General features: G+C 41.5%; 5 protein-coding genes across 6 annotated transcripts in view; 3 read left to right on the top strand and 2 right to left on the bottom strand.

Moving 5' to 3' along the window:
• Positions 1 to 15416, top strand: part of LOC108009873 (uncharacterized) — a 63142-nt gene extending 47726 nt beyond the window's left edge. For both annotated transcript variants that reach the window (XM_017074576.4, XM_070994680.1), the window contains exons 5-9: positions 139 to 245; positions 1999 to 2172; positions 5972 to 6126; positions 6188 to 6467; positions 12521 to 15416. In XM_017074576.4, the coding sequence (XP_016930065.3) occupies positions 139 to 245; positions 1999 to 2172; positions 5972 to 6126; positions 6188 to 6467; positions 12521 to 14087 (2283 nt within the window). In that variant the 3' untranslated portion in view covers positions 14088 to 15416. The remainder of the gene's footprint in view (positions 1 to 138; positions 246 to 1998; positions 2173 to 5971; positions 6127 to 6187; positions 6468 to 12520) is intronic.
• Positions 15417 to 15749: 333 nt separating this feature from the next.
• dany (distal antenna-young) lies at positions 15750 to 16856 on the top strand. Its single transcript, XM_017072750.4, has 2 exons — positions 15750 to 16017; positions 16084 to 16856. The coding sequence occupies exons 1-2, from the start codon at positions 15816 to 15818 to the stop codon at positions 16704 to 16706; spliced, it is 825 nt and encodes a 274-aa protein (XP_016928239.2). The 5' UTR covers positions 15750 to 15815; the 3' UTR covers positions 16707 to 16856.
• A 6062-nt stretch (positions 16857 to 22918) lies between these two features.
• Positions 22919 to 24179, bottom strand: Gr58a (Gustatory receptor 58a). Its single transcript, XM_017072064.4, has 2 exons — positions 23146 to 24179; positions 22919 to 23095 (listed from the first exon to the last, which is right to left on the bottom strand). Exons 1-2 carry the CDS (start codon positions 24163 to 24165, stop codon positions 22919 to 22921), a joined length of 1197 nt encoding a protein of 398 aa, XP_016927553.2. The 5' UTR covers positions 24166 to 24179.
• Positions 24180 to 24350: 171 nt separating this feature from the next.
• Gr58b (Gustatory receptor 58b) lies at positions 24351 to 25585 on the top strand. The gene is made up of 2 exons (XM_017072062.4): positions 24351 to 25371; positions 25430 to 25585. Exons 1-2 carry the CDS (start codon positions 24358 to 24360, stop codon positions 25583 to 25585), a joined length of 1170 nt encoding a protein of 389 aa, XP_016927551.2. The 5' UTR covers positions 24351 to 24357.
• A 667-nt stretch (positions 25586 to 26252) lies between these two features.
• Gr58c (Gustatory receptor 58c) lies at positions 26253 to 27931 on the bottom strand. The gene is made up of 2 exons (XM_017072864.4): positions 26825 to 27931; positions 26253 to 26774 (listed from the first exon to the last, which is right to left on the bottom strand). The coding sequence occupies exons 1-2, from the start codon at positions 27884 to 27886 to the stop codon at positions 26598 to 26600; spliced, it is 1239 nt and encodes a 412-aa protein (XP_016928353.2). The 5' UTR covers positions 27887 to 27931; the 3' UTR covers positions 26253 to 26597.
• Between the last annotated feature and the right edge of the window lie 43 nt (positions 27932 to 27974).

Here is a 27974-nt window from a genome sequence, read left to right as displayed (position 1 = left end):
AAACAACACGCAATTGTCTGACGGCGAGCCAAGCTGGAGGGAAATTGACAAAATTCATCAGCACACACACTGCGTATACGTGATTTTCCGCCATTGTCCACTCACCCCGCACTTGTCTCCATATCTCTCCCATTGCAGACCTACTTCACATTCGATTCACGCGCGGAGCAGCAAACGGAAGTCTATCTGCGATATGGCCAACATCCGGAATTATATCCAAATCGCCGCGGCGAAGTTGTCCAAGGGTGAGTAGATGGTCGAAAAACGGGTAATCAAATGGGTTTCCGAAGAGGCTTTTTCGGGGATTTTATAGCCCCGGCGTTAATTTAATTTTATCACAGATTTATTGAGCCAAGTATGGGGGGCATATATATTTTTGAGGGGCCTCTCCAGACAAAGTCCTTGTCTTCGATTCGCTGCCCCATTTCATAATCATACACGAGTCGCAAAACAGCAGAGCAAATCCGGCAACAGAAGGTCGCATTAAATTGAATTACTTGTGCTTTCTGCACTGCGGCAAACATAAAATTCGCGAGCGGGAAAACGAGGGGATTTTCCGTACGCCTGAAGGATGGCTGGAAAAGTCGGCAATTGAAACCGAATTCCGAAGAATTCATTTCGCTCCCACACCCGGAGCCCTGACAAAAATAAAACTTTGCAGACATTAAATTTTATTTGATTCTCTCTTTGGAGTTGCCATTTTTTCTATATTCCTTGGCTCTGCCAGTCCAACTTTTATCTTAATAAAATAAGTTGCAAGTTTTAAGCAAAGATTTGGCAGCAAGTAACGGAGCGGGGAGGAATATGCTAGATTTACTCAAATGATATTTGTGCATATGCAGGCGGATGGTTGGGGAAAGTCTGCGAACATAAAGTTTTCGAGTAGGCATTTTTCTCGAATAACTCGCAGTTGCAGATGGTACTTGAAAACGTAGGCAAAACGAACGAAATTCAACAAGATATGGCCTGCCAAGAGCTGTTATTAATTTCTTTTTGAATACTTTTTGCAAGTAAAATTTATGAAATTTATGTTATGAATTTACTTTTTAAAAGCTTGAAATTAAAATGTAGGCAGAAAAAGTAGATACCTGAAAATAAACATAGTAATTTAGATATCCAGCAAAAACAGAACGTGGAATATGATTTAAATTAAAGTGGGCTCCACTTCAAAAAGTGTTCAAGAAGTAGGGAAATAAATCGTGTTGGTGAATATAAAAATCTATTGAAATAGTAACTGTGAATAGGAAAAGGGAGCAATAATTTATTGAATGGCTTCTCTCAAGAACCCTTGCTCGCATTTAACCAGCATTTTTACACATTAAGTGGCATCAAGAGATGGCTCTTTAAGATCCCATCAAAGGCGACCCCCAGGACCTCCCCCTCTGGGAACGGAGGGATATCCCTCCCCATCGCCCACATGGCCAATATGATTTTTATGCTAATTTTGCGGTCACGCGCTTCGACACCAAAGCCAGAACCCAAACGCAATGGAGGAACCAAACCAAAGCAAATTGCCAAAGACAAAGTTAAGGGGAATGGGAATGGCTATAGGGATAGGGATAAAAAAGGACCAGATTCAGGGTAAGGGGAATAAAAATGGTAATCATATTTACGCTGGCCCCGCCTTTGAATGATTTTCCATTTGTTTTACTTAAACAAATTGAAAATTATACCCACAAAGCCCAGAAACGAATGAAAATTTTACACAATCTTTTGTTGTAATTTAACAACAATTTTACAAGCTCGAAAAAAACGCAGGGCAATGGGTGAGCGAGTGGAGCGGGAATTTCCAAATCAGTGAACACAATTTTCTGGCTTCCTTGACGCAGCTTAAGGACTGGGCAAACGAACCCGAAAAGTTCTCTGGATCATTTAGGACGCCTTCTGGTGAAAACATTTATCGGGGACTCTGGTCTGAGTGATATAACCAATTTGAAACAAATTAAATTAAATATTTCCATGGCTGTAATTCAATGATTTTGTATGCTTATATAACAGGTCCTACTGCGAACGGGAGTACCGGGATTGTCGCCTGCAGACCTGCTATGTTCAGTCGCCCGCGTATCCTGGCCTGTATCCCCGGGCCCTGAACTGTCGCTATAAGCTGCACACCCGCCAGCCGTACATTAAATTGTATCTGCAGAACGAACAGTTCGCTGTGGACGGTCAAAGGTGAGTTGGTAATGGATTGCCCACAACAAAGAATGCATAATAATTTGATTAATGACTATACGTTTATGTTCATTTGCAACCAAAGCAAAAACTATTACAATCGTATTAGCATTAGATAGCAAATTGAAACATGAAATACTATAATTTAAATGGTGTCGGTTTTTTTGACTTTCCATCAAAGCTCGTCTATTATGGCCGCTAAAAAAGGCTTGTTTTATTTATGCAAATTTAGTTCACCTCCATTTATTCTCGCTCGGTTTTGGTCTCTTTTTTCTGCGGAATTAGTGCTAAATGCAACACCCTGTAATTTGTCATTTTGGCACGGCGATTGCACAATCCACAGAATTCGACGACATTGGGGCCAAAAACATGGTTGTTGCCACCGGTCGTGTTGTTGTAATGCATTTGGCATGCTGACAATGACAATTTGACAGAGCGTTCGTCGCAAAAATTGGCACCAATTTGCTGGAAAACGTTGGCGACATGTCCTCGTGGCTTGCAACCCAGCGCATCTGTATGCGTCACTTTCTGGATCCACAGAATCCGTATCTGTATCTCTATCTGTATCTGTGACTCTGTCCCGCATCCCTGTGTTTGTGTCTGCAAAATTGGCTAAAGGATTACGTTTTGAGTGAGGTTGCCCTCGATTGTGGAGAAAAATGGGTGGAATGCCTGCAGTCATGGCTGTCTTGTATTATTAATGCCAAAATGATTGTCTGAGGAGAAAAGCGATTGCACCCACCTTAGGGTTCACCTTTCCTTTTAACTTCTTAGATGTGCAGATCTTTCGGATATTTCATTTTATTTGGTGACTTTTGAGGAGCAAGAATCTTGAATTTCAGGAAGTTATAACTAAAATAGTAAGATATTATATTTGATTTCTAAATATAAGGTTAGATTTTATAAAAATTCTCTGTTGAAGAAACTTAAAACTTCAAACGAATTTCGCCGACCTACAAATTCTCCCTTGGCCGTTTAGGCAAACTCATTTGCTGACGCACCTGCAAATGGCAACCTTTTTGGGCTTAAATCAGAACTTTAATATTTTATTACCGACCGACCCCCGACCAAGAGGGCAATAATCCCCCCTGGAACGACCCCTCTGCCCGCCGCCTCTGCTCAGTCGCGACAAATACAATTTACATTTGCTTAACCGAAATGACCTTTCACAAAATATTTGCTTTATCATGAACTTGAAGCAGTGGGGGTGGGTCAAAGTCCTCGGCCGTTCGGGGACTTTATGGTTGGGTGGGAAAAACCTTCAGCTTTTAACACTTTGCACATTCCCGGCACAAATGGCCGGCAGAAGTGGCCGAGTATCTTTAAGCTTGTTTGATGTGCAAATTCTGGAGTCAGCATATTTCCCCAGGACCATCCACTGCCCATCTATAGATAGTACTTCTCCGTCTCAGATTCCCCGGCCCAGCAGCACGTGCACATCGGGCAACAGCAAGCTGGAATTAGATAAGCAACATTCAATTTATTTTTATAGATTCAATTTGAATATTTACCTTTTGAGAAGTCCAATGGCAAAAGACGACAGACGCATGTCAAAGTTGCCTACTTTGAGTTGGGTTCCGTTGCGCCACTGGCTGAAAAGAAGGGGTAAAAGTGGGGATACTCGAGCTTCAGTCCCCCCAAAGTGTGTATTAATTTGCAAGTCTAAGTTACTTTCGGGGCCTGCAGAAAAGGATTAGACAAACAGCCTTTGCCAAGGAGCTAATCATGGTGGAGTGAAGGGACTCTAAATGATTTTCCTCAGGAGAGAAAGGGATAAGTTACTTAAATACTGTTTACTTGGGCATCGAATTTCGAAAAGGGATTTCAGAATAATATAGATCAAAATGCAGTTAAAATAGGACAAAGTAGGTCCAGAAAGAATTGAGTCAATATCAATAATCAAATATTGAGCTTCTCTCAGCCTTTTTCCCACCATATCTAAACAATCAGTATAATCCGCCCAGGCCTTGTATAAATCCGCCATAAATCCAGTTCATAAAACCCGACCTGTTCGACAGCTCCAGTTATGCAGCTCCTAAATTGAGGCCGAGTCAGCAGAAAGTTCCTCCCGTGCTGCCGCTATTTTATTTTATAAATCACTTCAGTTTATTGCACAGCTCCTTTGGCTGTCAAAAAATACAACCCACAACAACACTCCTAATTTCTGTGCCATATACCAAAAATATTTCTGCCTTCACAGCAGAAAAATTCAGTTCGCAAAACTTCGACGGCCGGATGCCAAACAAATGCAAAAGTCATCGAGTAAAAAAGTTTTTTAATATGCCAAAATTATTACCAGTCAGTAGATGTTTTTTGCTCCTTTCTTTCCTCCGTTTTGATATGTGGTGTGCTGGGTTCTCAGAGGGGAAAAAGGAAAAGTTTTTCCCCCAGACTAAACAGTCATTTTCCCTGTCCCCCTGCTTTGTAATCAACTTTCTGGCCAACAACGCATTTATTATCAATAAGTTGGATTAGCTCTTCGCAGACTCGGAGAAAAACTTGCTGACAAAGTGATTAAATTGACTGAAACGAACCGACTAGCTAATAGAAATCTATCTATCTGCTGGATAGATGGATATAGATACAAAAAAGTTGGTCAAAAGTTTCTTGCCCAAACTTTCCGGCGATTGGTCAAAAAAGCGAAGAGAGTGCAGAAAAGCAGAAAGGCTCAATGGAACTGTCAATTAAATTGCTATTTTTGTTACACTGGCCTTTGGCTCCGACTCAACGACTGGTTCTCTATTTGATTAAAGTTCAGTTGGTAATTGCCAAAGTTGGCTTTCAATTAGAAAGTTCGCACACACAGGTGAGAGGCATTTCATTTGCCTTTTGAACTGCCCACCAATGCCAATCAGTCTGCTCCGCCGGGGAGCTGGAATTGTGAATCCCGTCATCAATGGCCGGGCACAAAGGTCACTTTGTCTGCCCCCAGTCCTTCGACCAGCAGTCAGGGTTATGTGCCATTCGCCAGACGGCCGGCAAAAAATTAAAAGCATCCTCGACCGTCTGACGCAAGAAATTAGAAAAGGTTTCAAAACAGACGCTTCGGATTTTCCGCCGCCTTTTTTCCTGCCTTTTCCATGAGAACTTTCTTTTTTCCCCAGTTCCCGGTTTCCTCGGGCTGGCAAAGTGCAAATGAATGTCATGACCATGGGCGCCGAGCACTCAAGTTATGAAGCTCACAAATCATTTATTCAAGTCCGTTTTAAAAGCATCTGACAGACAAGCCAACTTATCCCTCTCAATGATTACATTTTGTTGAAGTTTGATAGAGGTTTTTAAAACGACAAAAGGCTCAGATAAAAGTTTTAAAAATTATATGAATTACAAACGCAGTTACACCTTTTTTTGTTTAAGTTCCCGAACGCTGCATAGTTCCCATAATTTGTTCAAGCAATAAAAAATCCCAGATTAAATCATACATTTGTTGAGTTTGGATTAAAGGAATAAATCCACCCATGAAACCCCCGTGTGTTAATATACTCCCAGCTTTTCCCAGCTACATATCGCCCCCTTTCAACCACGCCCCTGTTTCCCCAACATTTTTTCACGGATTTCCGCCGGCACTAAAAGCATCAGCACTCAGTCAGTTATTCAATTGCCAGCCTTACTCTTTATTCCGTTTTTTGCCTTTTATTTTCTTCGTTATTTGTGGAACGTGAGTTTTTTAATTGTTCAGTTTTTCACAATTTTTTATTGAATCGTCGGCGCTGGATAAATTAAATCTACCCCTTCGCCGCTTTCATAAATGTAACAAAGAAGTGGGTAATCAAAGAGCGGCTGTTTCTGCTTATTGCAGATGCGAGAACGTGATGACCTGTCCCATCAGACCCATTGGATCTGGAAACGAGCACTGTCCCTTCGACTGGCTGGCCGTCTACGATGGGCGGGACGAGCACTCCCCGCTGATAGGAAAGTTCTGCGGCCTGGGCAAGTTTCCCTTTAGCATCATCGGTGAGTTCAGCGGATGGCGGGAGACCCGTCCAGTCGATCTAAACAATTTGCATATCCGCAGGCACCTCCCAGTACATGTATGTGGAGTTTGTGACGTCGCCGGCGGGTCCGCTGCTCAACACGGGCTTCCATTTCAACGTTGGCAACTGGCCAGGCCATGTGGAGACCGCCGGGATCAAGCACGGGGTCTGCGACTGGCTCCTCAGCTCCGACTCCCTGAAGGACAGCAGCGCCAGCGAGGGCATCTTCCTCAGCATCGCCCACTGGTACCCGCCGAACACCTCCTGCAGCTACCACATCAAAGGACATGTCGGCGAGATTGTGCGCCTCTACTTCCCCAGGTAGGCATTACGAATTCCATGCATTTCATTGGGCATCTCTCACGAATGTGTGCCATACTATCCAGTCTTGCCCATTCGGTCATTCTATAACTAGATGTGTCTAATTTCGGAGCTAGACGTTCCAAAACTTTAAATGAAGCTGGTTTTGGATGTATCTTAATGTTTAGAACCTAATGTTCCTTTTAGCATGTTTTATAAGGGGTTTTCAGCCCATTTTCATCTGTCGGTTGTATTGTTGGTCATATATAGAATCAAAATTACAAATTTTCTAGGAGCTGCCATCCACATTTTAGTAATCTTTTCAGTATTTTACTGAACACTGAATATTTGATCACATGAAATTAAATTAAAATTAATTTTTAGTTCCAACTTCCTCTAAGGAATCTCTATTTCAGTGAAATACTCGACCTTATATACACATCCATCGTGGCCAGATGAAACCACTCTCTTTAAAATTCTTTGACTCATTAAAAAATATACCTTAAAAGCTTAAATTTTTTGTTTAAACATGTTTTTGGAAACTAAACAATTAAACTATTTGTAGCCAAGGCTTCGATTTCAAGTCCCTAGATGGTGGTGAAAGCCAACTTTCAGGAAAAGTTACACTTTTAATCAAAAATCAAATAAGTTTCAAGATTCTTTTTAAATTATCATGTCTGCGAAAACATTTCAAACTCGTACCTCGTGTCTCAAGATCGGGGTCACCACTTGCCACTTTGCAATTGCAAGTTTTTCCATTAAAATTTCCATTTTTGAACCAGTTATCCCGACAAGGACTATCCCAGTTGATCCCCCTTCGCAGTCCGAAATCCTTTGGCCGGCCGTTCACTAGAAGTGCAAAGTTTTGCGGCTGTGTGGGCGGTTGGCACTTGCTCCATCGGATTCCGTCCTATCCCATCTCTTTCTGGGACAATCCTCGGGCCTTCCTCATTGCGTTCTATGCTGTAAGCGTATTTTAATGAAATTTCCCGCAAAGATTTATGTGACATTTTAATTTAACGTGTCGAGTTGGAGTTGTTCTTTGTGTTCTTACCCGTACATAAATCCAAATATATATGTATTTTTACTTTGTCGCCGTTGTCGGCGTTGTTTGTGTCTGGAATGCTGCTGCAGGGAAGAGTCTGAACTTTTGGCCAAGTGTCGCATTGATTGTGCATTTCATTTTGAGTATTTTCCACTGCATTTCCCGCCACCATGCGCTGCAAAATATTTTATTGTGCTGCGGTTTTTGGCTTTGCATGGCGCACTGAGTGGTAAAGACTGTGGCGAAGTTCCCAGCTCCCTGACACTTTGAGGGCACATCAATGGTGGCGAGGAAACAGGAAGAATACTAAAGTTTTTAAGCTGATAATGTAAAATGAGGGGTCATATTGAAATCATCATTCACGGATTTAAGTTTGTTAAAAGCTGAAGCTTGACTTGTTATGTCCTTTGTCTTGAAGAAGTCTATCTTGTGTTTTAAACATAAAAAATCTATCAATGAGCCAAATACTTCGAAATTAAACTTAGAACAAGAAGGAGACAATTTCTGCCTACTCTCCTATTTAAATAAAGATAAGCTAATAGATCAAAACATTTTAAAACATCAGATCTTTCGAGATCTCCAAAGAGTTTAGTCCAATATCCCATGAATTCATTTAAATTAGCTTGAGGCGTTTTTCCTTTGTATCGTGGGATAATGTCTTCTCCAGATCACACCGTTCTGTGTCCTCGTCCGTAATCTCGAGTCCTACCATTTACACAAGTTCGCTTCGAGTAATCCAGCTGCAATCGCAATGATTCTGGAGCACCTCCTCCGCCTGAAGAAGCCAAACAACCGCTTGATGTTGCAGCCCTGTAATTTATGCAGAAATTGTTACCGAACATTGCCAAGTTTTTGCTGGAAACGGCTAAAGAAAACTATGTGTACAGGGCAAACATCACAACAGCACATGGGGAAGACGACAGGATCGGGCGGAAGCAGGGGGTGTTTTAAAATATCAAGCAAGTTTTTGCCAAAAGATAAATATTTATGTCCACCTACAGAGCGAAAGAGGAGTTCCAAGGGAGCTTCCAGTAACCATCGTAAACCCATTGTGCTGCTGGATAACAGGGCAGTGGGCAAAGTGGGTGGAAAATGGGGCTTGAGTAGGGGGTTGAGATTGGGGGTTGGGTTCTGGGGGTGCTGGAAAAGTTGTGCGCACGTTTACACCGATTGCCATTAAGAGTTCAGAAGTGGGCAACATGATTGCGTGATTACAGTGCACAAAATGCAACCGAATAGGGTAAGCAATCGAAAGAGAGAGCTACATTCTGTGCGAAAGAGATGGCCAGAGCTACGTGGATTTGCCATTTTTTCCTTTTTGTTTTCCCTTTTTGGGCAAAAGTTCAAAGTAGACGAAAAATGCAATGGGAAACTGCGTTCGGCACACACCCACAACATTTTTCCTGCTCTTCTGGCCAAGTTTTTGTCCTTGTGGTTGTTGTTATTGCCAATGTTGTTGTGGTTGTGTTGGGTTGTTGCAGCAGTTTGTTGTTTCTGCCAACTTCACTCAAGTTGCAGCCGACAACGCCAAGGCAATGCAACAACTACTGAGGCAATAAGAACGAGGGGCCACTATGGAGATCGAAGCTTAAAATACCCTGCTAAATAGGGTCATCATTCTTATATGAAGGTTACGTTTATCAATGTGATTGGAACATGGGTAGAGGTTCCTGTTAAAAGAGAAATATCTGAAAGTAAGAACCATTATAATGTAGTTCTTTATTAGCTCGATCCCCAGTCTGAATTATTCAAGGAATGTAAACCTTTTTTTAGTCGGGTCTTGAAAAAGACTTTGTATAATTGGATGAAATTTATTTTGCCGGTTGATTAAAAAAAATATATGTTAGGTCTTATCAGTTTCAGATATCCAAGTTGTTTTTGAATTAGATATCGTAACGTGACTGATCAATAATAGAGATATACTTTATAGAGTAAGTCACATCTCCTTTAGTATATTTCAACATCGAGGCAAATTATCATATCCCCTGCAAGGGTATTGCCCACAAAGGCAGGCCATTAGGAAGGTTTTCTCGCAGTCCTCTTCGCAACTGTCAGTTTACATTTACCTCGTACACCTACCTACCCAGTTTCTCCGCCCACATAAGCCCCTGAAAGTACGCCACCCACCTAAGTGTGTAGGAGCTGTTGTCCTGCTGCCTGTCGCAGGAGTCCCGAGCCCCAAGTCCCGAGTCCCGATTCCCGGGTCCCAAGTTCCGAGTCTAGACGCTGTCGACATTGTTTCCAACAAAGTTGCTCATTTAAGTAACATGTCATGGCTTTGCTTTCGGCTGCTCCTGCCTTCCTCGTTTTTTGTTTGCTCGGTCTTTGTCTTCCACCTATCTACTGCGATTTTTCCAAGTGAGCTGACCAGATGTTGAACTACTCCTTGAGTATATTGCACTTAAGTTTGCTCCTTAGTAGTGCGGGGATGGGGACGGATAAGCAATCCATTTGCTTGTGCAGAGCACACACTTTTCCCAATAATGTTGCGAATGTTCTCTCGGGGGAGTTGCCTTGTACTAGTTTTACTAGCTACTAACAACTCATCAGCGTCTGGTTTAGTGCGCCATTATCCGATAGATTGTGTTACTATTGTGCATTAATGTCCACTATCATTTGCGAGTTCCTATTACATTGCGTTGTCGTTTTGCGACTGGAAGAAACAAGGATGCAGCCATTATTTGCTGAGATACATTTTTGATGACCTCTTCAAGTTTAAATTATTACCATTACCCAGTAGATTCCACTTGTTATTACAGCTTTGTTTGCCGGATTCAAGTTCTTCTGATCCTTGTATCTTTTATTACACACAAATGACTAATAAAATCCCTGGCTCCCCAGTAGTCACCCTCTGGCAATCTTGCAAATATCCAAAAATAAAATCAATTGTAGCTATCTGGTACGTTTTTTACCCCACTATCACAGGGCCATTGGATCCCTCAAAAACGTAGCAAAAATCCGCTTGAAATGCACAAGACATGTCGCATACTTGGGCTATTTATAAGCCTTATGGCCACATAAACTGACGCTCTGGGCTTTGGCCACGGCACCAATCGACTCCCATATGCACATAACCAGGCTAACCAGTTGACAACAGGCCCCGCGACCCCTGCCCCATCCCCACCCCCAAAATAAACCCGCCCACTGAGTCAGCATAACGGGAAACTCGGACTGGGAGTTCGAGCTCGGGGTTACACTAAGGGAAAGTCACACCAAAGTTCTAGGACCCATGTGAGAAATATTTACTACAGGAAATACCTACAGTGTAGGGATAAAAGTTCACTATTTCATGTCCACAGTCTATTTTTAAAACGTAAAGTAGTTAGGTAGAGGTTGTTTTTAAATTAGTAATATAAAGTCGAAAGAATAAAGTTGTATTATATAGTTGGGGATTAGTCACAAAGCACTTATTAGATGATTTAAAACCGAATTCTTAGAGATTAATTCTGAATTCTTATAGATCGATTAAGAAGAAAGTGATAAAAACAAAGTTCATGCATTCGTTTACTGGTTATTTTCTTACGATATTGATATAACGCATTGTACTGATTTGGAAGATATGGAAGTTAAGATCCAAACACTCCATCACTTTTTCACAGTGTAAAAACTGGAACTGGGCTAGGCTGCAAACGGATTACGAGGACATGCCGCAGGGTGTCGGGGCTTACTTTTCGACGACGCGTACGTGAATAACGGTATGGGCACGTCGAAAAGCGCCGAGAAGGAGCCGGGGGATATGGGGATATAGTTGGGTAAAAAAATAGTAACTCTGCTCCATTATGAATAGTGGGGGCGAGACTCACGGGCATAAAAAACAAGAGGGAAACCAAATGAAATTTGTGCCACACTGCTGCCTGCCGGCGACGTAGATTAGGGGGCGTGGCACCGCCCCGCTCCCGTTGCCAACCCCCCTTCAAACTGCTGATGATGGTGATTTTTCTCCGAGCCCAACCCCCTCCCCGAAACCCTTGGTCCTGCTTTTTTAGCCAACTTTGTGTGAGTTAATAAAATGTTGTATTATGTCATATTTTTGGATAGAGCCAAATGTAATTGCATAGAATGTATTCACCGCACTCTGAATGGTAGTTATATAAAAGGATATTCGCAAAACCTACACAGGGGTCGAGTTATATAACCATTTGTGGATTTTGCGGGATAAGTAACCGAGAACGATGGATGGAATTTTTAGGGGCTTTGCAGTTGTGTGTACTCGGCTTTTGTAGAATGCGAAAAAATGTTTTAAAAGTTACGAAACCATTGTATATGGTTCGTTAAACTATATTTTTACAATATGTCTTCAATTATAATCCTTTGAAATCCTTTAAAATCTATAGAACTAGATGTCAATAATTTTTTTTATCACTTGTGATTTTATCGAACCTTAAATAAATAATGTTGGGTTGATCTTTTCATTTCCGCTGACCTAACTTGAATTTCCCGCCCCTAAAAAGACTGCAGTCACATCAACTAGCAACGTAATGCAGGAAAACTGCAGAAAATTGGCCTTCCACATCAACTCCCTTCAAATATCCTTGGCGCTCTCCCATCGTTTTCGCCAGCCTGCCACAAATAGTTTTGGAATGCAATTTGATGGAGGCAGAAATGCAACTCACATCGCGACCCCAAAACCCGAACGACGCTACGTGTGTGCGATAGAGAGGGTTCCAATGGGCGAAAGAGAGACAGTACTACTTTACCTGTTGGCAGGTGGAATTTATATTAAATTGTAGGACGTAAGGACACGGCCAGAATTGCGGCCTGGCAAAGAGCCAGTACTCGAGTGAGGTGTTTACCAGACGCGACTTATGATTATGGCAGGCACTGTACCACAAAAAGATATATCAGGGAACTGCATCCGATTTACTTCACAAATTAAGCGTGGTTTTACTTGGTCTTATATCATGTTTTATTAAAATCTGTGATTGTGATAATAATGGTAGCATTTCTATACTATCATAGTTTTTTTGATACAGTATTAGGAATCCCACTAATCTTTTAACTTATGACTTTACCTTTCGATTATTTCCAGTTTTCGTATCAATCGCATCGAATCACCGATTCTGAAGTACGAAGGTGACTGTGGTGAGTCCCTGACCATCTACGATTCGGATCACGCCGATCCCGCGCGGATCATCAAGACCTTCTGCGACACCTTCTCCAGGCCAATGGAGAAGGTGGACTTCGTGAGCACTAGTCCCTCGCTGTACGTTCAGTTCGACTCGAAGACAGGCAGCTATAGCGGCAGCTCACTGTACTACTGGGCGCACTACGATTTCTTCAACAACACCCGCTTCGGGGATCCTGTGCCGAACACCCTTTGCGACGAGGTGATGTACGCTTGGAAGCATCCAGGTGGTCGCCTTCGATCCCCTCTGAACTCCCTGATTTTCAAGCGAACCGGAGGCAGTGATGTCCGCTGTCAATATAAGTTTGTCACGGATCGAAGGTTATATGCCAGGGCCATAATCGAAGTGAATGCGGTGTCCTTCAAGGAACTTCCCTATAACAGCAATGCCTGCACTAGGTGCCACGAAGAGCGAGTGGATAAGCTGGTGATTTGGGAGGAACGGGATAAGTACCAGAATAACCTGGCCTGCTTCTGCGACAATATCCCCAGGGCGGTGAGAGTTATATCGTCGGCGGATCAGATGAACCTGGAGATGATTGTGCAGGGGCAGCACGCCATTACGTCCTACTTCAAGAATCCGAACCCCCTCTTCGAGGCAACCTATGAGTTCGCCCATGGTCCCTTGTGTGGACCCATTACCCTGGGACCCTCGCCAGATGGTGAGCTGGTGTTCCCGTATAAGAAAGCCCTGGCAATGGTCTCGGGACCCATGGCCCCGCCAGAGCATCATTATCGCCGGGAGAAGTGCATCTGGGAACTGAAAGTGGCCGCCCAGCGGGATTTGTGGCTTAACTTGGAGAAGGCTCGCTTTGCGGATCGCAGCTGCGAAAGTGCCAAGATCGAAGTCTATTTGGCGGGACGTCTGGAGCCGCGCTTTGTGGTCTGCCCGGAGAACATATCCCTGGCCAGGGATTTGCCCATACTGACCACGGCGGAATTGGGGGCCACGGGTGCCGACCAGGAACCCCTGCCCGTGCTCATCCAATACACCGGAGATGGTCAGCCGGGACGCAACATCTTTCGGCTGGTTTGGACGGAACTCTTCCACCTGCCCCGCAACCCCGATGGCAGTTTGGCCGCCTCACTCCTCCAGGATGGCGGTTGTGATTTCCGATGTCCTGGCGACACTGAAGTCTGCATTCCGAAGCATTTAATCTGCAATGGAATAGCCAACTGTCCAAATGTGACGCACACCTCGACGTTGTCGCAACTCACCCGACATATCGAGTGGAACCTGGAGCAACTGGGACTACTCCATCACGCTGGCGAGTACCAGCAGTTGGTCCTACACGATGAATCACCCGAGATCTGCCTGAGACGCGATCTCAGCGAACTACCATATGGAAAGTTGGCACTCATAACAGTGGGACTGTGTCTCATGTTCGCCCTGCTCTTCGCAATTTTAAGACGAATGTGTAGAAGTTCGGCCAAGCAGCAAGGAAGACACCATCTGGAAGAGGATTATTAAGAAATGATTTTAGAGTGGTTTATTTTAAACATTTTATACTTCAAGAACGAGAATTTTAACTCTTTTACATATTATTTAACCAATATTGTTAGCTATCTCTATATTTCCCATATTAATTTGGACGTATCCTACAAGTTCAAGTAAATAAAGCTGGACACTTTTTAATACATTTTAGTTAATTAGTAATGTTAAGAAACCTCAACCAATGTTGTATTAGTTTTTAAAAAACATTTAAAAACTATCTTTGGGATTCCTGCAAGGGACTTTAATTTTTCCAACTGAATTACAAATTGAATAGGAACCCCTCATAACTATGTAAGTAGCTCTGCCCAGTCGAGTCTATAACTTTCGCTCTACGTGACATCTAATGAATATTAATTGAAAATAATTGTACGATAAAAACTATAAAGCCCTCAAACATATAAATGTTTAAAAAACACACTCACACAAAGGAAAGAACTTAAACTGCCCTGAATAAATTAATTAAAACATGAAAAATTGTCACGTGATAATTGTTGAAATAAAAAACGGAATACTTTAAAAGGCATAAAGAAACTAGATTTTAATTAAGGTAGACAGGTAAAATGACAAAACCAAAATGAAGCCAAAACGAAAACAAGCGTTTAATTCAAAGTCATAAGAATAATTAAAATAAACAATTGTTGGTGGTTTTATTAGTTATTATATCGGTAAAATACAATACGAATACATTGTACTATTGTTGGCAAATTGTCAAGCAAAACCAGGCGTATATACATACATATATACATGCATATGTATATAATGTACGATATACAATATATAGGGTATATTTTTTGCACATAGATTTACCTAGTCCATAATTGAATAAAGAACTTCCCCCGTGAATTCCACAAATTGTGGCAGGAATTTTAGAAAGGAGAAACCAGAATCGATAGTCCCCAAAGAAATTGTAAATTGAAACCTAACAAGGGTTTTAGAACTTAAGTCTATACAGTAATGGATTCGAAAGAATATGTGTGGAATTATGGGTTACAAAAAACGATCCCTTGTTCCACTTACTCCCCCGCAAAAATTGTTGACAGTAAACTCCTCACTGAAAATGAAAAACTTCTTAAAAATAGATTCTGCACCTCAAAGGTACAGTTGACCCCCACAATAAGTATGTAAAAACCCCAAAGAAAGATTTAAACAGGAAGGCCCCGGAAAAGAATGGAAGTTAATACCAACAAAGAAAAGAAAAAAAAATGAAATTAGGACACATATTTTAGTGTACGTCAGAATTAAATGTATAAATAAAAGTACGAAAATAAATAAATGAGAAATTGAAAAACCGTTGAGAACGATTGATGGGTTTCTCGCTTATAGAGCAAGTTGGCAGTCCCGGAGCGCGACGAAATGCAGCTCTGCGTTGAGGGGTTCTCTGCAGAAAGAAAGGAGAAAGCAGCAAATGGGCAGCAAATGTCATCGCAAGGGAAAGACGAAGAGGCCTGTGGGAACGCGAAGAAAAACCACCTCATCGCCGCTTTAAATGTCAGCTGACCCAAACGCAAAAGGCCCGGGGACCTCTCAACTCCTGTCAATCAAATCGTCGTGTCGAGCTGAACAGAACGTCTGGAATAGGGCAACGCGAGTGAAATTGTGTAAATCTCTAGACCCAAAAACCAGTTGAAAGTTCTTCGCTGCCTTTCTTCTTGCATCTTCGCTTGGTTAGGATACAGGACTTTCGATTTTCGACTTCGCCGTATAATGGAAAGATTTGGAGTGCCGCGTGGTAAGCGTCCCCGTGTGCAGGTTTCCTTGGACGACAAGGAGCGAGCCATAGCCCGGATTCGAGGTGGTGAGACCAAGGCCGGTATTTCCCGAGAGCTGGGTGTTCCGGAGTCCACGGTTCGCGGTTGGGTGAAACGGGCAGAACAGCGAATGGCCCGCGAGGTAGTTGGCCAGCCAGGTGAGTGTAGAATGAGGGGCTTTTACAGTATTGCCCTATGGTACATATATCATCCCTACCGAACAGATACTGCCAACTTTCCCTCAATCCTGGCCATGACCTTGACAAAACCGCAAGTCACCATCAGCACAAAATCATCGGCCTCGTCAGTCAATTCGAAATCGTCATCCTCATCGCCTCCGCTGGCCTTCCAGTCCCTGAAGCTGCCACAAAAGCGGAACATCAATGGTCATCCGGTGGCACGTCCACCCCAGGATTACCAGTCAAATACGGCAGCTGCTCCCATTCACATCCCCGTGCCGATTCCCATGCCCTTCCCCATGCCACCAGTGGTTTCCTCCGACACTCAGCAACAGATTAACGCCTGGTTGCATGTCTTCAATGCCGGAATCCTGAACTTCACCCTGATTGCCACCGCTGCAGTGCTTCAGGCTCGTTCTCGTGGCCTGGATCGCCTGCCGTTATGGCAAATTATCACGGATTTTGTTGAAGAGGCCGGACGCAATGTATCAGCCAATGGGGGTCAGTATGTCGAGGCAGTGCCATCCGTTTTGGACGCAACGAGTCCCAGGCAACGAATGGTCCAGGTGCCAGTGCATCCGTATCGCGGCAACGTGAAGGCTCCACCAGTTCACATCACTGCCGAGGATGACGAGGATTGCTCTACGGATGCTGAGATGGAACACTGACCATAACAAGAAAATTGGATAGGGGATTATTAAACATATTCACAAAGATTTTTAGAAGTTTTTTCTGCTTAGAAAGGGTGACATACTGAATGGGTCAGATATTTTATTCATCTACACAAATTGTATTATACTGACTTGAGAATAAAGAAAAGCATATCAATGGGTTTCATTGATTTAACAATATATTTTTTATTTTATTTTTAGAACTTTAGAAAAGGTATATATATATATATAAATTAATATATATAAATTATCTAATATTCTGCATACATTTTCAGTCGTCTTATATTCCTGTTTTTTGTTACAATTGTATACATATTGTAGAGAAGGTCATTTGAAAAATCATGTATCAATCAGATTAATGTCTGTGTCAAAAGAATCGGCTTTCTAAATCCCTCGAGCGGTTGCCAACTCCATAAAAAACACCCACTGCAGGCCGCAACGATTGTCCACCCAAAAGTTTACCTCAATAGCCTCAATATATGCAAATAAAATGAAATGCCAGTCCCTGTCAATGGGATTATGTTGTTTAAAGCAAATAATTGCATTTTAATTAGCAGCGAAATAAGTGCGATAATTGGCCTCGAGCCGGAGAGTCTGGAATCGGAATCCCGGCCAGGAATCGTCGGATTCGGGTGGGCTGGTGGATTCGAGCGATGTGGGCGAACATCTGGGCCTGGATGTGGCAGCGTAGTGAATGAATCAGATGCGGCTGGCTTTATTAACCATATTATTATTTCATTTCGATGCGTGTCATGCAAATTTCTGCATTTCAGCCGCTTTGCCTTTGTTGCTGTCTGGCTCGCCTGCCTTTTGGCCGTGTCACGTAATTAAGCGGTTTTATTTGCGGCTTTGCCGCACATTAATTGGTCATGTTAAATGTAAAATTTCATTTTCGCAAAAAACGCGAAACGTTTCCATAAATGAAATATATTTAATTTTTTCCCAGTCTGGTTACCCATATTTCAGCATTTATGAAAATGATTTTGCAGTGGATTATAGATGAACTCGACTGTGAACTGTTAGTTGTGTTTTGTCACTTGGCTGTCTGGTTGTGCGGCTTGTATTGCTGTTTTGGATTTTTTAAAAATTTGTTTTTGCATTTATCCTTGAGCGGACCAATTAGTGTATTGTGACAAAACCAATTGCAAAAGTTGTCTGCGCGCAGAACTGTTTTCAGTTAGACAGGGATTTTTATATTTTTTGTTGGCTATGATTGCTCTTTATTAAATGTTTTGAAGCCATTAGTCTGTATCTTTTAATTATCGTAACATACTTAATTGTGAATATAAATATACCTGCATTATTAAATAAGCAATAAATGCTTTCAATTTCAAAGAAATTCTATTGGTAATTTTGCCATATTTTAATAATTTAGGTTAAGAGCTGTCCATATGTTAAGGGTAACATTACTTCAACTAGTAGATGGTGTGATGATAAATATGTGGATTAATGTGGTTATGTGGTTTCGATACAAATCTATTGAACTGCATTCTACAATAAATCGATTTCCCTTTTATATGACTCTGTATTACCTGTCCTAAATTTTATATGAACTTAACTAATGCGGTGATTTTTATTTTACTCAAACCTAGAAAGATCTCCTAATCAGTTATAATTTAATTAAATGCATTTTCCATGTTCACTCTAATTGCACCCCAATCGTGCGGCTGGCAGGCATTTCCATTTACCTTTCACCCAGCTCCATTAACTTGGCCAACGTCTTGGCCCTGCCACCAAGTACCACCCACAAACACGACCGCAGCAAACGGGCCAAACTAAGCCAGTGGAAATGGCCAGGAAAAGGCCTTGCGATTATCCACACAGTTCATCGACGAGGGCGAGAGTGGCTTTAACATAAACTTTTTCCATTTACCTCCCTGGCCATAAAAAATATGGATAAGGGACTTTCGCCTTGGCCCCAAATGTTAGACGAGGAGATTTGGGCGCCCGTGCTTTTTCCGGATTTCTTTTGCGATTTTCCCAATCATTTTCGGCATTTTAATGCCAAGGCAAGGGCGGAAAAGCCTACAAGGCAGAGTCGAGACCGAGACCGTGTGGCCTTTGGAAACGTGTATCAAAGTTGATTATCGTGGAATATTTTTCAGCCTGGATTGAGCCAGAGATTTGTGCCTGTGGCCTGGCCTGATTTGCGGCACACAAAAAATCCTAATCCCTGGGATTTGCGCCTAGGCACCTGCTGCTCTGCTTCGCCATAACTTCCAACTTCTAACTGGGATGATGAACTTGTTGAGAAAAGTTGGCGAGTTTTCGGGGCAGAAATGCAACTTTAATGGCCACGAAAACAATAAACGCTTAATGGAACATGGGACCGAGCAGAGATGCGGCGTTGGCAAGGTGCTAGGAATTGTGTGTTGGAACGGAAGCGGAAACGGAAATCATATGGCACCGAACACTCGAACACCCGCACACAGCTGCAGCTGCCATAAAGGTGCTTGGCTTTTATGTCCAGCGTGGGAAAGCGTGGAAAAGAGCGGTAAGGTGGGGAAAACTCTAGTGGAGCAGGGAACTTTCGACCCAAAATAAACGCATTAGGTTTTCCGAATTGGAATTGCGGTTGCAGCTGCCGTCAGAAGCCGAATGCCCAACAAGTCATAAATCAAACACGTTTAATTAAACTTTACGCAACGGGGTTTCCCTCCCCGGAAAATTCTTCGTCCTGTTTGCTTTCCTCCTCCCCCTCAAAGCCCTCGAAAAGGAGAAGAAACTTTCCGACTCTGCACTAAGTAAAAATGCAATTAGAATTGCCAGACGAAAGGGACTCAGAATGGAAAGCACCGATCTGCGGAAATGGCCACGCCCCCACCGCCTCTTCCGCCCCTTGGACTTCCGGTCACGTGGCGGTACGTGCATAACCGTTACTTGCATTGGCGGAATTGTAAACTAGCCTCAAGTGCCCTTAAAGTTTAAGCACATTCGAAATTCGAAGGAGGTGCTATCACCTAAACGACTGCAACTGCAACCAGCTGCTGCTCGGTTTATTTAAAGCTAAAAAAACGAACTATTTTTATTACTTTAATTAAAGACCTTAACATAAGGTGTACCCGCAGTGGTTACTTCATTCTTGAAAAAAATTCTTGTAGTAAAATGTGGGTACCAAATAAAAGAAAAGTAAATAGAACGGTTTTCCTGAAAACGTTCTCAAGATATCAAGTTACCTTGCTTTTTAAAGGTATCTATCTATACGTATATAGGTATAATACTTATTGATGTTCTACTGGTTTATTTAATAGTTTATAGAACATAGCTTCTCTGATAAAGATCTGAAAATGCCATCGTTGTACTACTTAAAAAACTCTGTCAATGAAAAGTAAATAAATCAGTATCTCTGGCGCTGGATAAATAAAACTCGATTAAACGATAAGATTACATGACCTTTTTTTGTATGTGACATATGCTTCGAACTTTTTTAATATTTTATACATTTGTAGATCGGCTTTTGATAGTTATATTTGTAGTACGTTCAATTCTTTATTTCACCTATTTAAGGAACAAATGTAATCCCACTCCAAGTTCGTAATACCGTAGTTTCCTCTCAAAACAATAAAGGTTTGTACTTAATTTTTATAAATCCTCTTATATAATGAGTGCTCCTTAAATTCCTGCAGTTTTGCGCTTCCATTTCATTTGGTATTTTCCCAAAAGAAAGCCACAACTTGTTAAAAGCCGCACAAATGCACTGGCAGAAACTGTGAATTATGTGGCAAAATGTTTTCTCGCCACCTTCGCCTTGCAGTTATCACTCGCCACTCAGACCGCACCACCACCCACCAAATGGAACCACCCAAACCACCCAACCACCCAGCCACCCACCGCCTGTCATTGCGAAGGAAATCACGCAATAAACTAGCGGCGAAAACAAAACTTTAACTACTTTTTCCGCTGGCCGCAGAAACTCAGTGGGAAAACTTTTTTGAAACAATACAATTTATATTTATGCGCAGAGGCGACGGCGATGACAAAGAGGGCTTGGGTTGGGAAATGGTCGGAAAATGGGTGGAGGGGTGGTTGACTGACCCAGAAAATGGGCGGCTAAGGAAAATGCTGGCCAGCATTTTGGCAAAGAGCAAGCAGCAGCCAAGGCAGGAGAGTTTATTTTAAGTGTTGAAAATAACTTGACCCACATTTGTGTGGTTCCCCTTCCCGGGACTTCCCCCGGTTTTTCCCCGGTGTTGATAACTGTTTTGCCGACCCCCAAATTCCCCGCAAAACTCGTTGAAAAACTTGTCCATGTCCATTCAGAGGGCTCAATGTTGAACGAAGCTTAGTCCGAAACTATTGCCAAAACTTTATAACAAATTAATTGCATTTTAAGGGCATGCAAAAACCAGGGATGCACGAAATATTCAAATTTTCATTCGACTCACTGGTCTGTAATAGAGTTTTCCAGTTTCAATTGGGGGTCCACCGTCTGACCTCTGTGAATTATCGCTTTAAAAAACATTTAATTACATTTGTGAAATTCTATACAAAATCTTAGAACATAACTTTCTTTCCAGTTGGATTTCAAAACTGTTAAAAAATTGGGAGCACGAAAAAACCGAACTTTAAAATGGGTTACAAGTTTGAAAGAAATTGTCTAATGAAGATGAAGAGTATAACATTTTTCAAAGTCTTAGTATTCAATCCTCTTAGTTTTTGCGGTATCGGTTTTTATTTGCAATTTGTAAATACAAACTTCTCATTTTAAGCTTTACTGTAGAGTTATTATTTTCGAAAAATAATTTATCGGCCAAAGTTGCAAGTAAATTGCTAATTAATCTGCCCTATTTTTCCCATTTTCATAATTCTCATTTCTGTTTATTACTGTCAAAGGGTTAATTAAAGCAGACCAAAGGAGGGGGAAAAGTGGCTTGTTTGCCAAATAAACTTACCCAGTTTGCTAATTAGTTACCAAAAGAAATCGTGTTTGCTCTCGTTTTGTGGTTTCGGCCATGTCACAATCACAATCCCCAGCACAGTTTGCAATCGATACACAAAACCTTGGCCAATTAACCCCATCCCGCCCCATCTTCGGCTAGTTCGGACCCAAAAACAATACGATCGAAGGACGAGGAAGTGGCAGGAGCGGGGCGAAGGAAGAATGATGAAGTAGGAGCTCATAATGACCCGAAATCCTTTCAGTCCAAATGGAAATTCCCCAGTCGTGCGTATAATTGGAATTAATACAAAAAGCAGCCGAGGAATATCGAACCACAAGAGGCGGTAAGGGGCAAAAGGAGTGGCTTAGGCTATCGGATAGTTTTGTGCCCCGCAGGCCAGATTTAATGGCTAAATCCTGCTTGGGGGCCTGACTTCCTGAGAGCTTGATTAAATTTGATTTGTTAGCAGACAAAGAGGTTTCGCTACATGGTATTAACTGCACAGCAAGAAAACAACCCATATCGTTCTGGAAATTTTCCATTCTGTACTGGGTTATAAATCAAAAATATTCATTGATACTTTTAGTTTTAAACCTTCAGGATTTTTGTATACACGTTTATTTTCCCAAACTGAAGAGTAACAAATGTTTTCATATTTTACGAATTAATATATCTATAATTCCTATCGACATAAAACAAACCAGATTATACATGTATTATCTTCACACAATTGTGAAATCTCCATTTGCTAACCACAGTTGCTCGATTTTTCTCTCAGTGCCCACATATGGTGTTACTTTGTAGGGAGTGTATGGACTTATTGAAATTTTCTTGGTTGCGGATTTTGTCCTTGCTTCAGGGCGAATTATAATACATATAATTTTTGGCAATCTATGTACATATTTATTTTTGTATGTATATTTGATGACCCACCTTGATTACATACATATGTACATACATTAGTTCTTAGGAAGTCTCAAGCTTCTTCTTCTCACTCCATGTGATACGCATTCGGTGTTTTTGTTGTAGCTCAAAAGCGGTCGAAAGCACATTTGATTAATTGATTTTAATAATTAATTACTATTTTGGTTTGTAACTAGCTCTTAAACACGCGTATACATATATGTACATTCCCAAACTAAATAATACAACTTTCCGTATTCTGCGTTTTTATTTTTAATACTAAACCGATCGAATTTACCATTAGTTTGTACAGTTCCTTGCAGATCGGGCCCTTAACCTATTTTCAGGTATTTAGGAACGGTTGGAAAAGAACACATTTTAAATATTTCACTTTTTTCCCATTAATATGTTTTCCAAAAACATGTTTTAATTTTTCTTATGCCTTTCATCGACTTTATTCTTCAAATCAAATTGTACAAGCACCAAAACTTGAACCAGGACGTAGAAAAAATAAACCAAACTCGTTTGCTTATTGAAAACAAATAGTCCGCAGACCTTATAAGTCGCCGGATGACAACGCAGGTGATCGGAGAATAGTTCCAGCTATAAGAAATATTATTAATTTAATATATATTTTAGCTCAAGTTTACTACCTCCAATTGAAAGTCCCTTTTTACCAGCTCCAGGTGACTGAATTCCCGCAAGCGGTTTCCCATTTTGAGGTCACTTCTACGGGTCACATCATCCACAACATTCATCACCAGAACCGCACTCCAGTAATGAGAAATTAGCACCCACTGCCCCAGGATTCTGGTAAAAAATGATGTTTCTATAGATTCGTTACCAAACTGCACTCCATGATAAACCAGATTTACATTTGTTACAAACATTTTCAACAGCAAAAGAGCGATAGGGATGTCAAAGGTTTCAAAAACTAAAATAATGAGTCGCTGATTTTGCGCAAAAAGCTGGAAGAGATAACGCAGGTTGTCCAGGGTCTTTTTTGCCTTATTTTCCGATAAAACTAGGGAGTTACGCTCTTCATGATTCAGGAACAGACTCAGATTCTCCAGAGCTATTTGCACCCGCTCACTTTGCCAGTGGAGGATTACCAGGATCACACATATACCCGCCATCATAATGACTATATATGTATATTGGATGACGTGCGTCATAATCATGGATACTTTGCCGAACCCATGATCTGTATCGATTTCCATCAGGATTAGAGCGCCCCCCAAAAGGCTGAAGTTCGCGACGAGAAACATCTGGCCAAGTACTCCTCGAATTCTCTTTCGCAACTTGGTATACTTTTTGGAATGATCCTCCAGTTTTCTGCACTTCAGGCAGTGACTTAGTAATCTTTCACCCAATTCCAGGAGTCTCTTTCTTTTGAACCACATCATAAGACCACCCGAAAACATGGCCATTATACGGGTGATATTGGTTAAATTGAAGACCCACTGAAGCACTAGATTGCTGCTCATGTAGCTTTCATCGTACATGTACTGGGGAAATGTGAAGGGCAGGAGGATGAGGAGAGCTCCATGCAGACAGGCCGTATAGAGGAGGTACCACCTCAGCGCGCGACCCGTAAGGAACTTTCTCTTTCGCAAGGGAGCCGGCACCAGACCACAACAAACTGTGTATATGTAGAAGGATTTCAGCAGCATGATGGACAACCACAGCCGGCAAAGGACGACTGTCAACTGTCCTGCCATCGATGGGAGCTCCACTATCCAGCCGGAAATCGGTTAAGCGTGCAACCCATCGCCTTCCCCTCAAACCGCAATGGACTTTCACCTAATTAGTTTGTTTTTTCGAGTTCAGAACTTGGCCAGTTACCTGGACACCTCCATTTTGACATGTTGCATTCGAAACTAGGTCGCGTGATGAACTTGGTGTACCACCATTCCGTGTTCTTTGCCCTAATGGGCACTACTTTAAGGATACGCTCCTTCAAGGACACCATTCGCTTGGATAAACTTTCGCGGACTTACCTTCTATACAGTTTATTTACTAGCACATTTATGTTTTTGAACATATACTTCATGGTTCCTCGGGTGCTACTAGAGGGCTATATAAAGTACAACATAGTCCTGCAAGTAAACTTTTTTGTGATGATTTTTCGACGCTTGATGTCTGTCTTGTGCTGCTACTTAACCATTTGGCTAAAGCGCCGGAAGATCATTCAGCTCTACAAGAACACGCTGATTTATTGGAAACGATTCAGAAACATAATGGATGCCATAGTGAACAAGCAAGATCTTAAAGACCTCCAAATATCACTGGCCAGCACAATGATCCAAGAAATATTGGTGCTCTATGCGACTTTTCTGTTCTCCGCTCTGGTACAATATCAATTACTGAGTGTGGTTAACAAATGGAGTTTATTGGCTTTAAGTATAAGGCTCATACACTTTCTGCATTTCCTCGCAGTAAAAATGGGGTTTTATGGGCTACTCATACTGCTAAATCATCAGTTCATGGTAATTCACCTATCATTAAACAGCCTTCATAGGAAAAACCTCGCTAAGAAACGGAAAGCCTTGCGATCCATAGCCACTATGCACTTGGAAACCCTTCAGTTGGCCAGATCTACATTTGGAATCTATAATGTAATTAATACCGCGGTGTTTATCGACATGTTCCTGGCCACAATAAATATCCTTTATCATGCTGTCCAGATCAGCAACGAAACCATCAAATCCGATGGTTGGGGGGTAGTATGTGGAAATGGATTAATTTTATTTAACATCCTAGGAACCCTAATGTTCATGGAAATGCTGGACAAAGTGGTGACATCCTGCAACAGCACTGGCCAAACACTTAGGCAATTCAGCGATCAGCCGAGCGTGAATAAAAGGCTTCAACGGGAGGTGATTCCTTCGATTATATAACATTTAATGCAAATATTTTGAATTCTATTATTTTTAGTTGGACATTTTTACCATGCAGCTGAAGCGAAACCATTTGGTCATCAAAATCTGCGGGCTTGTGGAGCTGGACAAACCGTTTTGCCTTACTTTTATAGCTTCGATTCTGAGCAACGTCATTATCCTTATGCAATTCGACTTGAAGGGGCAACAATAGCCAAGATCAGCAACCAATCTCACGTTTAGAGGGGGCTTATATCCAGGAAAAATATATATCAATAATTTAACTTTTTAAGTAAAATCTAATTAAATTCAAAAAGTTGGCGATGAACCGCTTGTTGGTCTTTTTAGGTACGGGTTTCTAGAGCACAATTCGAAATTATGTTATCTGCCTTAACGGCCAAGATCGTCTCGTCCAACCTAAATTGAACCTTTTTTCTTTTTCTTAAAATGTTAGAAAGGAAAATGGGCAAGGTGCTTGAACTAGATGATATAGATGAAGAACTTATTTGCGTATCGATTAATTAGGCATATTTTACGATTTCAAATTGCCTATGCCGGAGCCCCATTTTGTAGATGCAAATTTTCCGTTCCCTTTAAAATTGGTTGCGACCTTGGTTTCAAATATACAAAGCTTTCAGGACTTTATTTTATGGCTTTCGAAAGCTTTCAGGAGTTGAAGTTTGGGGTGTGGTTATAAAGTGAAACTCGAAGGACATTTTTTTCGGTTTCTTGCGGATAAATTCTTCGATTTATGGAAAATACATAATTGCCCATTTTCGTTACAAAATCTTTTTACTATAAAAAAGTCTTTATTTATATTTTGTGTTTTGTTACATTAATTTTCAACTATAAAAGAGTTAAAATAAAGGCTCATTAAAAATAAATCTCAAACATGTTTTTTTAGTTACAAGATAGAAAATGAAACTTTGTTAACTTTGAATTTAAGGTCTTTTGATTTTAAGGCCCGTATAAAATTATAGATTAAATGTAACATTGATGTAAGATGTATATAAACGTGATGTAAAATTAATGTACATTTATGTATAATTGATTACAATTGATGTAAAATTAATGTAAAATTGATGTACAAATGTTGTATAATGCATGTATGGTTGATAAACTATTGATGAAAGTTGATGTAGGCTTCACGTATAAATCATGTAGAATTCATGTAGATACTTTATCATCAATGCATCAATGATTGATATATATGTATTGTATATTTTTCAACCATATATTTTGTAGGCAATCTGACAAAGAACCAAAACATTGGTGATTATGTTTCTGGACATTTGATGAACCGATGAGTTACTTAGGTCGAAAAATCCTACGATGTGAAGGCGTCTCACACGTTTTGGATTCAGTTGAAGTTTCCGGTTGAGATACAACACTGAGAACTCTAACTAAATTTAAAATATGTACCGAGCCTTTCAAATTAATTGCGAATATTTACCTGTCTTGAGAGAATCAATCCCTGACTGTTTTTATATTGGATGCCCGAAAAATTGTCATCCCATAGTTTTACCAAAAGATCACGGAGCTCCAACCACTTCCAGCGATTGATCTCAAAAATGGAAAACTGCATTATGATCTCGGCGTGATGAGTGAGAAACAGAACAACATTCAAGATGCCTTTCCATATATGAAAAGTTGTATCGAACTCAAGGTAAATCCACAGTCGAAACAAAATGGCTATATGGAAAATATAGGTGCTTAGCAGATTGAAGAGTAGCTGCCACTGGAAGATATCAACAATATGCTTCAGAACCTCGTCCAAATGGATGCAGTGCTTCCAAAGCTTGCGCCAGGCGGGAAGGACTTGCCTCAACCCCATCTCTCGGGGAACACCCATTCGTTCGGGCAAGACCTCCAGATCCTGGATCATTTCCTGGACTCTCTGGGCCATGTTTACCAGCAGCCAGTTCCCGGCCACCTGGATGATGTACACCGTCAAGTCCACATAGCTCATTAGTAGAATCAAGATTAAAGCGTACACCACAGAAGCCAGATGGTACGGAACCATAGCTCTCCTTAAACTGGAGTCATTGTCGCAATGGACCAAGGAGTCTCGGGTCAGGAGCTGCTGCGCGAGGATCACAAATCGGGAACTGGTCAGCAATACCTTGCACAGACATCTCTTCCTGCAATCGCTTTTAATAGCAAACCGGAATTTGTGCAGCATTTTCATCAGATCATTTCCCAACTGCTGAAGCCGACGCCTCTTCATCCAAACACTGAACATTAGGAAAAGCATGGTCAGGAGTTTGGTCAGAGCCACCACATTATAGACCACTCCGAACATTCCCATAGTTTTGCAATCGTAAACATTGCCAGTTAGAAGGGCCAAGGCAAATGGCAGGATCAGAAGATAGGCCACATTCAGAAGGAGGCAGTAAATCACAGTGGGCACATGGTTGAGGATAAATCGATTATTCCGGGAGTCGTAGTGTAGATTGCAGAGTCCTATCAAGCGACTCACTTCGAAATAAATCCGCAGGAGGGAGAATCGAACCATTTTGTTGGGGGATTGAACAGGAACTAAGGCCAGCTATATAGATATTTGCGTGAAGGGTAAAACCAAAAAGGCTCCAGGGATTATAGAA

This window comes from Drosophila suzukii, chromosome 2R (assembly GCF_043229965.1).
Source record: "Drosophila suzukii chromosome 2R, CBGP_Dsuzu_IsoJpt1.0, whole genome shotgun sequence".
NCBI classification, from domain to species: Eukaryota; Metazoa; Arthropoda; class Insecta; order Diptera; family Drosophilidae; genus Drosophila; species Drosophila suzukii.
Note: the sequence above shows the minus strand (reverse complement) of the source record. Positions and strands in the feature narration are given on the sequence as shown.